Source organism: Lytechinus variegatus, chromosome 3 (assembly GCF_018143015.1).
Source record: "Lytechinus variegatus isolate NC3 chromosome 3, Lvar_3.0, whole genome shotgun sequence".
NCBI lineage: Eukaryota > Metazoa > Echinodermata > Echinoidea > Temnopleuroida > Toxopneustidae > Lytechinus > Lytechinus variegatus.
In genome coordinates, this window is record NC_054742.1 from 424,432 (window position 1) to 438,676 (window position 14,245).

Below are 14,245 nucleotides of genomic sequence, written 5' to 3' on the forward strand. Positions count from 1 at the left end.
TTTTCATTTTATGATTTGTTTTATTGTATTACTTTGTACTGACCCCATGGAAGGCCAGCATCAACGATTATAGTTGCAGCTGAATATAGGCTACCAGTCGTAAGTTTATCTTATTTGTATTCAATGTACGCCATACCTGTAATATATGCTTTTGCTTTTTTAATCTTACGGAAATAAACAACCTCCAGATTTCTTTAATAGGAGGAATATATCTCTGAAGCATTATATTTTACCATCGAAAATCATAGTTATCATTTTCCATTTAGTTTGATTGTTGCTACGTTGCCATTCATTCATTCCTATCTTAATTCAAGATTCCCCAAGATTCGCTTCCCCATCTACCCCCTCCCTCTCTCCCGCTATCTCTCCCTCTCTCTCTCTTGACATTACTTTTACGTAAAAAAAAGTTGTTTAGTTTAAGGATTCATCCCGCTTTTTTCGCAAAGGCTATAGTGGGAAAAGATTAGATCGATTTATACTACATGCGTGTATTGTGTCTAAAATAGCCAGAATCATTAACATAAAGGAACACGAAATTATTTTTCAAGTCTTCTTTTCTTTTCATAACTTTTAATAATTTTTTCACAAATATGCATAAGCTACAGCTATTAGAGATTTGATGAACACAGAACAAAATAATGCATAGGTAAAAAATATATACATAACATCCATTACCCCAAACGTCATTTTTTTTCTTGTAAGGGGGGGGACGTCAGTGTTTAGACATACCGATCATTTACCATTGTTTAATCATTGATCATTAACCATTACTTGAAAACAAAAACATTGCTTTCAGTTTGCCGTTTATATTTCAGATGGCGCTCTTCAAACCACTGGACTAGAGCACATCTAATATGACAACTGATGAGCTTAATTATATTTTCTCTATACCGCAAGACATAATTTCTAGAAAAAAATGGACAACTGCTCGTACTCATGAGAAACGATTCCATTTTGATTCTTGGAAAAAAATCAGACGTCCATGCTGCATTTCTTGCAAGCCTGGTAAGATTTCTTGTAAAAGTCAGACTTTTCAGTGTTCTGTCAAGTATGTTGGTTTGTCGGCCAGTTTTTGGATCAATTTCATTGTCGATGTATTTACGTTATTGCTTTAAAAGGCAATAATAACAAGACCCTGGCACTTTATTTCCAAATAGAATTCTTACAAACCCAAATAATACGAAAAACTTGTGTTCGCGTCCAATACAGTCATTCGGTAATCAGTGACGCATTACTTTATTCAGGGGGCCTTTATATGTAGATGACAGGACACATAACAGTCACAAGTTACAATACATGAATTATTTGAAGAAATTATTAGAAAATGACAACTGCACAATATTTAAACTACAGTTTGGAAATTAGAAAATTCATAATGTTATATGACACTAAACCATGCACAAAACCACTTTCCGGTTAGATTGGCATTTACTCTAATTTCTGCCGAGTCAATTTTGCAGTAGCTTCATGCAGTGACGAGTTAAAAGTTATCCAAATCAAAGTTGCCTCTTTTTTATTTTTTTTGTTACTTAGACTTGATTGAATCGATTCTCAGTTAGTAAACTTTATTCGGATATTAGATTCACCTAGAACTTGGGATATAGCCGAAGCCATTCGGAATCAAATTTGACTCCGCAGAAATTAGACTGTTTGCGATTACAAGAAATGGTGCACTTTGTGTTTCAGGAGGTTTTTATATAATATTTTTCCATTTACATAGTTTCCGAGATGAGTAATGATGAATTCACATAAATACACCAACCATTTTTAGAAGCAATTTGATTGCCCAAATATATAAATCCAACAAGAAAGCATATATTATATAAACTCTTTACTGTATATAAAAATTGAAGGCTATCGTCATTTTTTACAAAGCCTATGAAACGCTTGCTGCAATACGCTCAAGGTATAACACGCAATAATGAAAATAATGCAACATCCAACACACAATACAATGCACAAACAAAAGACCAATAACACATTATTTTGCAAACCAAGAAGTATTACACAAAAAGAAGAACTATGTAATAAACGATGTACACTGGAACTGTTGAACAAAACTCCCTATTCATAAAACATATTTGGCTATATACATTTACATTTTCATACCTATTAAATGCGTAGACTAATGAAAGTTCCATATAAAATTGATACTATAACATTAAAGTTGTATCCAGGGACTATCATTCTACTCTTGTTGATATTCCTATTTTCAATAAATACTGATCTATAAACTTTATTTGGTCTCTTTACAAAATATTTCAGTTATTTACACGTACAAATATTTACAGATTACACTTGATACATATTTTGTATTTTTAGAGATCGAAATATGACAAACTTCTGCGGAAAAGACTATACGTATGCACGACTTTATGCTAAATTGCATGGTGACCTGTTCCTATACATGTGAGGAACCAGTAATTTTCCACGGATATTCAGAAATTTGGGCTGATTTTCCTAGAACCCTAATCAAAATTTGACAAATAATGTACTCTGCCCTCCGATGCTTGTCAGTAGGAATTTTAATCTTTAAAGATAGTATGTCAAATTGAACTGACACTATCTACCGGACGCTTATAAATCGGCGCGTTACATAATTAAGATCAGCCTTACGAAACATTATTACATCCCAAATACATCACTTTTGGAAATTTTAGCTGTCTTTCATTTGATTATCAAAGTTAGACTATGAAATGCTTTCAAGATTTAATGGCCTTTCTTGTATATTCAAAGCATTTGAAAGTGCGGTTGATTTTTGAAGCATTGCTTGGCTTGGGACGTTTTTAAAGTTGAAATCTGATGGTATGCATTACATGTAGTTACTCTGAGCTTCTTACCATTTTTAGCACTTTATGCAGGTGCGTTTCATGTTTACCCATTAGCTCTTTTATCTCACTGTATGTTTCAATGATAAGGTAGATATTACTTTGTTGGTTGCTTTTTACCAGATATTCATAAACACGAAGAAAGACAGCTGAGATAAAGGAGTATTATATATATATATATATAACAATCAGATAATATAAATTATACACCTCATATTAACGTGATTAATTTGCACCAGATATTTTATGGTATAAAAAGGCTGCACTTATTCCATTATATTTGGTATAAATATATAGCAAAGCACGATGATTCTGGAATGAAGAGAGTACAGATTCCAGGCTTCACTGCTCAACCTTTCCACTTCTTTCTTGAAATCTCTGCTAACTATTTACTACTGGACAGGTTCTTTCTTTAATTTGCTGAAATATAGGGGATAGTATAACGAGAAACAAAGTTGGGATACATTCTACGTTTTTTCTAATGGAAATCAAATGCATGCAGGAAAAAAAAGAAATGCTGATATGTATTTGCATCGCTATATTATCAAGCCATGAACAGAAATAAAACATTCCATCGATCCAAAATCATATATTTTAGAAAAAATATGCACTATAAGTTGGGTGATCTCTTGCAACAGACATGCGGTCATGATGGTAATGTGGATTATAATGAAATAAATAAGTGAAAATCGGATAGGCTGAAGGCACGGGAATGAAATAGAAGTATAATAAAAGGCTAAAGCCATTTTTCTTTTACCATACTGCATACCCCCAAAACCATTATGATGATGATTAACATGCACATTAGTATTAGTAATGGAACATGGTATGGGGAATGTTAATCACTGCAGGCATTTGTTATTTTTCGTGGAATGCTCTATTATTTTGTACAGTTGGACTATCATTTTACGTGCAGATTATATGTAAAGTGCAAAATGCATCATTTTATTAACTCTAATTCTCTTCTAGGCATAAATGTATTACATCATTTGTCTTTTTTATTCTCTCAGTTTACATCTAAACAACTTGTCAATCACCCTGTCACTGTTTTTTTTTTATTTTCACTTTGGAACACATTAATTCGAACTGTAATAATGTTGTTTACTTTTCCAAAAGATAATCACATATTTTTTCACTTTCCCCCAAAGCATCCCAAATCAAGATGCAAAGATGATGAAGATGCATCATTTCAGTAATATGCGACATGCAGCATTATCTCTCTACCTGATTATAATAGCGATGATAAAGATGATAAAGAGTACCGTTACTAACGGTAGCAATAAGAAGATATACCAACGCTGAAGCGGCCAAGGCTATATTAAAAGCAAGACAGAGGATAAAGACATGACAGACAGGTATAATCAAGAAAGTTGTACTTTTGTTGACAAAAATATGATGGAGGACAATATACCAACGGTGAAAGGGGCCAAACTTATATCAAAGCAAGACAGGATACACACGATATTACAGAATATTAACTGCAATGGAAAAGCGAGAATGAGAAGCGAAACATTTTTTTCCAAAAAAGTGTATAAAATTGTGGCATAGGACAGAAAAAGTGCAGTTGAAGTATGTACTATCTCGTTGCCACGTAACCAATGGCGATGAGTAAAACTATGATGATAGAAACGAGTGAAACTAGTATCACCCAGTTCCTCCAACCCCAGCCAGCCTGAAAAGAAAAAAAAATAATGGAAATAGGAGGTTATAATCTACAAGTGGAATCATGAAAAAAGCCAAGTGGCATTTCATTTTTCTTTCCCCATCTTTTCTTTGACATTGCTATATAATTTTCAGATCTTTTTATTTCTGTTCACTCTTTCAGTGCCAACTGACTTTACTTGTTCCAGGTCTCTACCAAAATGACACCAAATTATTTCATGTATGAAATTTATGTGAACATAATTAAACCTTCCTTTAGACCTACCTCTGATTGCCATTGTTTCAAGATAAGCATGATATATAAAGTATTTTCTTTTTGGCAATCACGTGGCAGCATAAACATGAATAGTAATATTTTGACAACTTGATTTATTCTCTAAACTTTACTATGATTCATTTATATATTTAAGCATCTTTAGGTAATGGTAGAGTAAGCAATGGTAAATAATGTGTGACAGATTGGGGAGCCGGGACCTTTGATTTTTTTTTCAGATAAATGGCACTATACAAATGGTGTTCATCGTCATCATCATTAGATAAAAAATGCATTTCCATCTGAACTGCAAGATTATAATTTACTATTCTTTGGGGTTGAATCGGGAATACATTTAAAGATTATGGGGAAGTTGAACTTACTCGCATAAACTACCGGGAATTAACAATATCCATACCTTAAAATGGACCACATGGGTCGTGTGGTGCAGTGGTTAGAGCAATGGACTCATAATCGTGAGTTCGCAAGTTCGAATCCCCACTTTGCAATTGTCTCCACTCTGATTTGAAAAAAGGGACCCGAGAGGAATATCTGTCGTCTATAAAGTCAGCCACTATGACTGATTAACCTAGACGTAAATGTTCCCTAGGTAATTGGTTATATAAAAGCTTGGCGCTAACCGGCAAAACGCTGTCCTGCCGAGTTCCTACGGGAGTTTCGATAAAACAGAAAATAATGATTTTATCGACACAATTCTTTTCAATTTTGTCAAAATTTGTTTACCTTCTTTCCACTTTCCTCTGGTACTATTGGAGTATCTTCAAATATTTCAAAAGGGTCCATGATAACACCTTTCTCTTCATTTGTCATCGAATTCAAAATTCTCTCCTGTTCGTCTTGACTCAGTGGTCTGTTGTTCACCATTGTATAGAATGTTGTATTTGTGTAAGGGCTCCTAAAATCAGACGAAAGTACGATGAAATAGAAAAAAATGTTTTAATGAATTTAGGGTGTGCCATTTAATAGTTTGGTTACAGATACGACTCATATTCAGAGTAGTCTTCTAGTGTCACTACATCTAAGTAAGCACTAGGGGGTCAGTGTTACCAGGCCTCTAAACCATGTAAACCCTGGGAATACTAGTGCAGAGTCTCGCACAGGAAGGAGTCTTTATTGTTTTTTACCATACCCCGACTTTTCTGGGTTTGGTTTGCAGCCGCCAAATCAGATTGACCAAGTCTCGCAATAAGGGAAGAATCCGGTGCGTTGGTTGATTATTTGGCGTGCCATGCATTAGTTTTACATCTCAGCTAGCGATGGGTTTGATGTATTACATTATGGAGGATTTGAAATATCTTCCCCTTCGATTTTAACTGTCAATTCTCCTACTCATTCATGTTTAGCTTTGCCCAATCCCATCACTGTACTATACTGTACCACTTCAGTCAATGGTTAGCCGAAATGAGTCGAAACATGTCGTAGAGCCATTTAACTGAATGAATGAATTAATGAATGAAGTACATCTATTTCAAGAACAAAAATCATCAATACTTTTAATGTACTTGAACAAAACGATGGAGGTAGCACAGCTTGTGATGAGTGCACCGTGACATAAACAATAAAAACATAGTACATGAAAAAACTTATCTAAACAAAATTGTCATATAAACTTCATTGGTAAAAGGACTCCACAGAAATAGCAAGTACTGCTAGTGGGACGTGGAGCCCCTATCCTACAATGTGCATAATCATAATTGATAGCATGAAATAACGCTAAAATAGTAAGTTAACAGATCATGCTCTTCGGCAAATAACATTTCTATATAAAACAAATGAATAGGTCTAGCACAATAGGCTAAAAGCAAGAATTGCATACAAATTAATTAAAACATATATACAATATACAATATACATCCCCGAAACTAAGTTACAATAAGACAAATATGCCAATACACTCACCCTGATAGTTGTGAGCTTTCGTTTGCAGATGCTATGATGACTACTTCAATGTTCTTAGGCTCTTCTAGACTATCTCCATATGACATCTTGATAATTTTGCTTAGCTTCGTCGCCACATTTACCATGTTATTCGTAGGATGGTGACTTGTGAGAAGGATGTTTGAGCATATAGCTGTAATTTCTGTAGATGGGAAAAGAATAAAAACACTTACACGGTTTATATTTACCGGCTTATATGTTAGCATGGAGTTGTTGGGAAGTAGGTGTCACTTTTTTATATTTAAAATGTATAAATGGGTTCTAAAGTGTGAGCGCGGGATTCTAAGCATTCCAATTGGTTTTGAGCCTCTATGCGACACATCGTTCTTCTGCTGATATGATTTTCGGAATCCCAGTACCAGTTTAGAATTCATAATATCATGAGACTCATAAACGGTTTGTGTTAGATATACGACATCAAACAAGTTTTCAATTTAAGCACTATGTACTATTACTATTTTATTACTATTATTATTAGTATTTTCACCATTATTGTTGTTGTTGTTGTTATTATTATCATTATAATAATTTTCGTAACAAAGTCAATCGAAGGAAAATTAGTTTCTTTTGAAAATTCAATATATTTTACTATGTTCCAGTCATTTATTTTGTTGACATTGTAATGTCTTGTCGTTCAATCAATGATTAACAATCTTCGGTATTGGGTATTCCTCTTGTGCTTGTTTCCGTCCGTTTTATTATTATTTTTGCAGTTGAAGATAAAATTGAGACGCATTACATATTTGACCAGTGATGAGAAATTATTAAAAAGGACAGCGAAGAGTTGCCGAAATATGATGTTCCCGTGCGTTTTGTTATAACATGTATAAGCAGCAGGTCAACAGATGTAGATTAGTGTATAACTTATCGGCGGTGTCGAGCATGGGGTAAAATGAAAGCAGCAAGACTCCTCTCCTTCGATGATATCAGTGACTGGAAATGCAGTTTAAGACAAACTGTACAAGCATTATAAGCGAAAAACAAATTGTAAAATTCATTAGATTTAATGCACAAATTAATACATTATATCAGTCTAAGAATAAGATTGGATTGATTCTTGGGTACATTGTTAGACTAACCTGGCCCCAACCTGTTTACACAAATTGTTTACAAAAGTAAACTTGTTAATCATTCTCGGCATTTGAGTAGTGCTATACATATCTGTAAATCATCCAGAGAGTCGTCCAACAGAGATAACAGCAATTACCGATTCATGAAACAGGGATTTTCATGATATATTCGAGCCTTACCTGTATCGCAGTTGGTCCCAATAAAGCCCTTCTCACATAAACAATTGTGGATCACTTCTCCTTCAGGACTAAAAGAAACTGCACAACGACCATTAATGCAAGATGCGCCACACAGTCCAAGATCCAGAGATTCACAGAACTCACCAGTGTAGCCAGGAGGGCAGATACAACTGTAGTTAATTTTGTATATGAGACAAAGATAGAAAGTACATAAATCAATTTTCCACGAAATTTGATATTCATAAATGTTAATTGAAGTGTGATTTGTGTGTGGTATTTATAAACGCACATTTCAATTCCATATGTATATAAAGCATTGATATACCTAACTATCTTGTGAAATTATAATATTTATTCTGGATGTTAATAGTTTTACCTATACCATGTATACTCACTGGTGCTCCCTATAGGTAACAGGCTGTTAGAAAGCCTTTTATTGATAATGACATTTAACATAGCCTACTGGAAATACAACCCCACACAAATACCTCTAGGACAACCACCTAGGATCTTTACCCTGTGGGATAAAAACCTCACCAGATCAAAGCTCGATTCGGTCAATAACCCGGGGAAGATCCTTCTTTTTAAATCACAATATAATGGTATTGTTTGCAATATTATGATGTTCGAAGTGTATTCATCCTATTAATCTGCAATAAATATTGTATAAATCAAGTATCAGATATAAAGCTACTCTTTTTACGCAAAATCCTGGTTAGAAAATTGAGGTCAGATATCGTTGCAGGTTAATAAACTTATAACAAAAAACTACTCTGTAAAAGTGAGAAGCATGTCTATAAGAGTATATGTCCTCGAGGAAAATGGATTGCGGGAGTAGTAATCCCAATGGTATTTATCCTTTTTGGGGGTGGACTGTCCAGGTGGAGGGGTGTACTAGAACTTCTAAATTACCTTGTTTCATTTAAAGTATCTTCACACGTTGCATTATTAGAGCATGGTTGGCTAATACAGGCATTGGTGACGGTCTCGCATAATTTTCCTGTCGTACCATAAGGGCAGGCACATGTGAAGCTGTTGACATGATCCAAGCACGTTCCTCCGTGTCGACAAGGGGATGACAGGCATTCGTTCGTCTCCATCTCACAATGGACACCTTCAAAGCCAGGAAGGCAAAGACAGTTATAACCATTTATCTCATCTATACAGGTATGGTTCTCACTACATGGCGATGAATCACATTCTTGGATGTTTATTTCACAATTGGCGCCCTCGAATCCAGGTAGGCAAAGGCACTGATAAGACGCGATTCCATCTTCGCAGATACCTTCATTCTGACACGGAGAAGGCTGGCATTCGTCGATGTTATTGTCACATGTAGTGCCGTCGTAACCCTCATGACAAGAACATTGGAACCTATTGACGAGATCTTGACACGTACCCCCGTGTTGACACGGGATGCTTACACACTCGTCAATATCAGCATCACAGTTCAAACCCTCATACCCGGAATCGCAGAGGCAACTGTATCCATTGATTAAATCAGTGCAGTTGCCACCGTTTAAGCAAGGTCGGCTGGAACATTCATTGATATCCAGTTCGCACAATCTACCCTCGTATCCTGCAGTGCATTCGCATGCGAAATCGTTGACTTTGTCAATACACGTGGCGTTGTTATGGCAGGGAGAGTTCATGCAATCGTCGATGTCGATTTCACAGACTGTACCATCATAGCCATGTCTGCATAAACAAACGTACTGGTTAATACCATCTACACACGTTGAGTTGTGTCTGCACGGATTGGGATCACAGTCATCTATGTTTTCTTCACATGATTTTCCACTAAACCCAACAGCGCAATGACAAATGAAACTATTAATATCATCTTCGCATGTACCATTATTTAGACAAGGCATCTCTAAACACTCATCTATATCTGTTTCACACGTTACGCCTGTAAATCCAAGCACACAGGCACACTCATATCCACCTACTTGGTCTCTGCAAGTAGCCCCATTTTGACAGGGGTTGCTTAAACACTCATTAGTATCATTGTCGCAGCGAGCTCCTTCCCATCCATCCATGCATTGACATTCATAAGTATTTATCAAGTCTACACATGTTCCGCCATTTTTGCATGGATTATTGATGCATTCATTTATATCGACCTCGCAGAATATGCCATCATAGCCCGATGCACATTGACATCGGAATCCGTTTATTTCGTCCACGCATGTCGAGCTATGTTGGCAAGGAGAACTTTCACATTCATCAACATCGATCTTGCATCTACTGCCACTGAAACCAGGAAGACACTCACATGTATAGTTGTTAATTCCATCGCGGCATGTGCCGTTGTTGTAACAAGGAAGGCCCAAGCACTCGTTAATGTTATTTTCGCAAAGAGTTCCAGCGAACCCTAGACTACAGGCACAGTTAAATCCATTCACCTCATCAAAGCAGGTAGAGTCATGTTGACAAGGTGAACTTTCGCATTCGTCGATGTTTTGTTCACAGTGAACACCTGTATATCCAGGAGCACATTCACATCTGTAGCCGTTTATCAAATCATGACATGTTGCCATGTTTAAACATGGTACATTTCTGCATTCGTCTACATTGACCTCACAGAGGGTTCCTTCAAACCCTGGTTTACAATGACACGTGAATTCATTCACTCTGTCAACACAATTAGCATTATTCTGACAGGGCATACTACTACATTCGTCTACGTCTGTTTCACAGTTAATGCCAATGAAACCAGGGATGCAGCCACATGTGTAGTTGTTGACTCCGTCTTGACAGGTTCCATTGTGTAAACAGGGATGGCTTGCACATTCATCAATGTTTATTTCACAAAGACTACCATTGAAACCGTCTTTGCATTGACAATGGAAGCCATTAATCCCGTCTATACAAGTAGATTCATGTTGGCATGGCGAACTATGACATTCATCTACATTCGTTTCACATTGAACGCTATTGAAACCTGGCATACATTCACATGTGTAGTTATTGATGCCATCAAGGCATGTGGCGTTATTCAGACAGGGCTGGCTGGCACATTCATCAATATTGTTTCCACATTGAAGCCCGTCAAATCCGATTACACAAGTGCACAAAAATCCATTTACTTGGTCCAAGCACGTGCCACCATTTTCACAGGGATTACTGGAGCACTCATCGATGTCACTTGTGCAGTGAATCCCTTCAAATCCTTCTGCGCACTGGCATCTGTACTCATTGATACCATCCAGGCAGGTTGCTCCATTACTGCAAGGGTCACTTTGGCATTCGTCTGTATTAAGCTCACAATACATTCCCTCGTACCCTTCAGTGCAGACACATACAAAGGAATTGATCCTGTCAACGCATGTCGAATTGTTGATACAGGGGTCGATGGCACAGTCGTCTTTATTGCTCTCACAGAGCAAGCCATGAAAACCGTCTAGGCATTGACAGACAAATTCGTTTATTCCATCCAAACATGTTGCACTGTTTAAACAAGGCTGACTAGCGCATTCATCTATGTTTTCTTTGCACAGAGTGCCATTGAACCCTGCTGCACAGCTACATGAAAAGCCATTCAGTTCATCAATACACGTTCCTTGGTTTTCACATGGGTCACTCAGACATTCATCTGTGTTTGTAAGACACAATGCTCCTTCGAAACCATCCGCACAGTTGCATACAAATCCATTTATTAGATCTCTGCATATGCCTCCATTTTGACAAGGGTTTCCATTGCATTCATCGATATTGATTTCACAGAAAGTGCCATTGAATCCTGGTTGGCAAACACATTCAAAAGCATTCACCAAGTCTCGACAGGTACCTTGGTTTATACATGGACTACTTGCACATTCATTGATATTGATTTCACAATGAACTCCTTGAAATCCTGGATTGCATTCACACGTGTAACTTGCTACGCCATCAATACAAGGAGAATCGTTTTGGCAGGACGATGACAGACATTCATCTACGTTGTCCTCACAGAAGATTCCTTCGTATCCAGTAGAACAGTCACACTCGAATGAGTTTATGAGATCGATGCAAGATCCGCCGTTCTTGCAAGGCATACTTTCGCATTCGTCCACATTTACCTCACACAAGTTTCCCACAAAGCCGGGAATACATTTACACTCAAAGCCTGCAGTTTTATCATCACATGTCGCATTGTTAGAACATGGTGAACTTGAGCATTCATTAATGTCAATCTCGCAATTTCTTCCTTCATAGCCATCAGCACATATACAGCTGTAATCTCGAATACCATCCGCGCAAGTAGCTCCATTTAGGCAAGGATCGCTGATGCATTCATCAATAAGGACCTCGCAGAAACGACCTTCAAAATTTTCAGTACATGTGCACTGGAAATCATTGAGCTGGTCATGGCAGGTACCGCCGTTCTGACATACTACATTGTCACAGTCGTTGTGGTTTCTTTCACAGTGGGTACCTGAAATGAAAACATGGGAGAAATATCGTAAAAAAAAATGTTTGTTGTCATCATTATTCAAGCTACTGCTTACATAGTTTAACCTAGAAATTGCCAATAAGCCCTAGCATCGGACTAAAAATTTAACAAACCTTTAAAGACAATTTTTGTTTGTTTAATTGAAATAACATAAGTATCAGTTTGACACTTTATGTAGGTCTATAAACACAATGGGTAAGTGTGGTGAAACCTTACGTAATTAAGGACAATGCAGATGTTCATTGAATGATATAATATAATCATAATAGTAATAATAATCAGCTTTCAGATAGTGCTTAATACATCGGTTGACGTGTTTATGTGCTGTACAGATATATATTACCGCGGTCATCGGATTCAATCAGCCATTCTCGCACACAATGTGTTCACATCTTCCACTCCCTGGGTAGCATTCCATTCAGTCGCCGGTGAGGCAACACAGCACTGGACAAGCTACAATGACATTCACATTCTACCGGGTACCCATTTAGCACCTGGGTCGAGAGTGACAAAGTGTGGATTAACGCTTTGCCAAAAGACGCCAGACCGCGGTGGGATTCGAACACACGACCCTCTGTTTACAAGGCAAGAGTCAGAACCACTACACCTCGGCTCCTCCACTCAATTGATATTTCTGTTGACGATACGATGCAGAACTCACCATAAGTCCCAGGAATACAATCGCAACGGTAACTGTTTATGAGGTCGACGCAAGAACCTCCTTGCTGACATGGTGATGATGCACATTCCGCTATGTCCTACGTGAAAGCAGATAAAGAGGGACGGGTTTTCATCATAAGTATATAGAATAAACTTTATCAATTTTTCTTTTCTCATCTGTTCCTCATATTGGTTATGACGACTATATCTAGTATATAAAATGCATCACTTCTATTATCAGTCCAGTCATCCAATGAACACATTTTATGTTTCTTTACTTCATTTCTACTGTCAGTGTCGTATACCTTCTTTTTTGTTACTTGTTCCCAGCCACATTGTATTAAAAAAAAATATTCATGCAGACGTTTGAATAGTGATTTCACCTCCATACATTGAAAATTAATGACAGTTTATTATACCCCCTCCCCTTTCCAATGAGGGGTAAAATTTTCAGTTTAAGTCGTCTTTAAGTATCTAACATTTGTAAATGAAAAACGTTTCATAATGTAATTAGTTATATATATCAGCTTGGCGTTGATGCAGCAGAATCAGAAACAGGACTCCTAGACATCGTAATCGTGGCAATATCATGGTCATGTCATATGTCATGTCTTTAGAGCGAGTCTTACCTCGTCACACTCTGTTCCACCATAACCAGATTCACAAAGCTTCTTCCCTGTGAATGGTTCGCATGTGTATGTAGGACCATCCACGCAGTATACGTGACATCGAGGGCCAAAGAACCCCTCTCCACAGTAAACCCGCATTGCTGTCTTTAATCTGTTGAAACACAACGTCAGACATTGATTAATTCAGAAGCGATACAAGGACTTCATGGTATGAGCGGTAAGCAAGTTGATAGATTTTCTTTGCCATGTTATTTTCTACGGTTCCATGACATTTGCTCCGGCGACAATTGCTCCGTTGTAATTCCCCACACTAAGGGACTGGCCAACTTCAGCCCTAGATTGAACGTCATAGCCTCTCCTAAATCTAACATAAAACCCTACTGTAACACTAACCCTATATCTTTGACGAAATAAGGAGCCTGGAGCAATTGTCGCAGGAGCAAAAATATGTCACCATGTTGATTCTTACATGCAGCAACAAAGCCAAAAAATGTTTTTTTCAAAAAGTACATGATTGTTAATGAAGTAATTGTCATTCACCGCAGGGAGAAACACAATATTAAGAA

At 37.0% G+C, this 14,245-nt stretch overlaps 1 protein-coding gene across 2 annotated transcripts in view; it reads right to left on the reverse strand.

Moving 5' to 3' along the window:
• Positions 1-1,085: 1,085 nt before the first annotated feature.
• LOC121409909 (fibropellin-1-like) overlaps positions 1,086-14,245 on the reverse strand; it is a 55,238-nt gene continuing 42,078 nt past the window's right edge. Inside the window, exons 5-12 of one of the 2 annotated variants that reach the window (XM_041601693.1) lie at positions 13,680-13,830; positions 13,052-13,148; positions 8,865-12,372; positions 7,953-8,122; positions 6,664-6,844; positions 5,488-5,659; positions 4,053-4,141; positions 1,086-3,248 (exon numbers count right to left, since the gene is read on the reverse strand). In XM_041601693.1, coding sequence (XP_041457627.1) covers positions 3,221-3,248; positions 4,053-4,141; positions 5,488-5,659; positions 6,664-6,844; positions 7,953-8,122; positions 8,865-12,372; positions 13,052-13,148; positions 13,680-13,830 — 4,396 coding nt within the window. In that variant the 3' untranslated portion in view covers positions 1,086-3,220. Of the gene's footprint in view, positions 3,249-4,052; positions 4,142-4,180; positions 4,501-5,487; positions 5,660-6,663; positions 6,845-7,952; positions 8,123-8,864; positions 12,373-13,051; positions 13,149-13,679; positions 13,831-14,245 lie in introns of those variants that run through there. The other variant, XM_041601694.1, reaches the window with a different exon arrangement.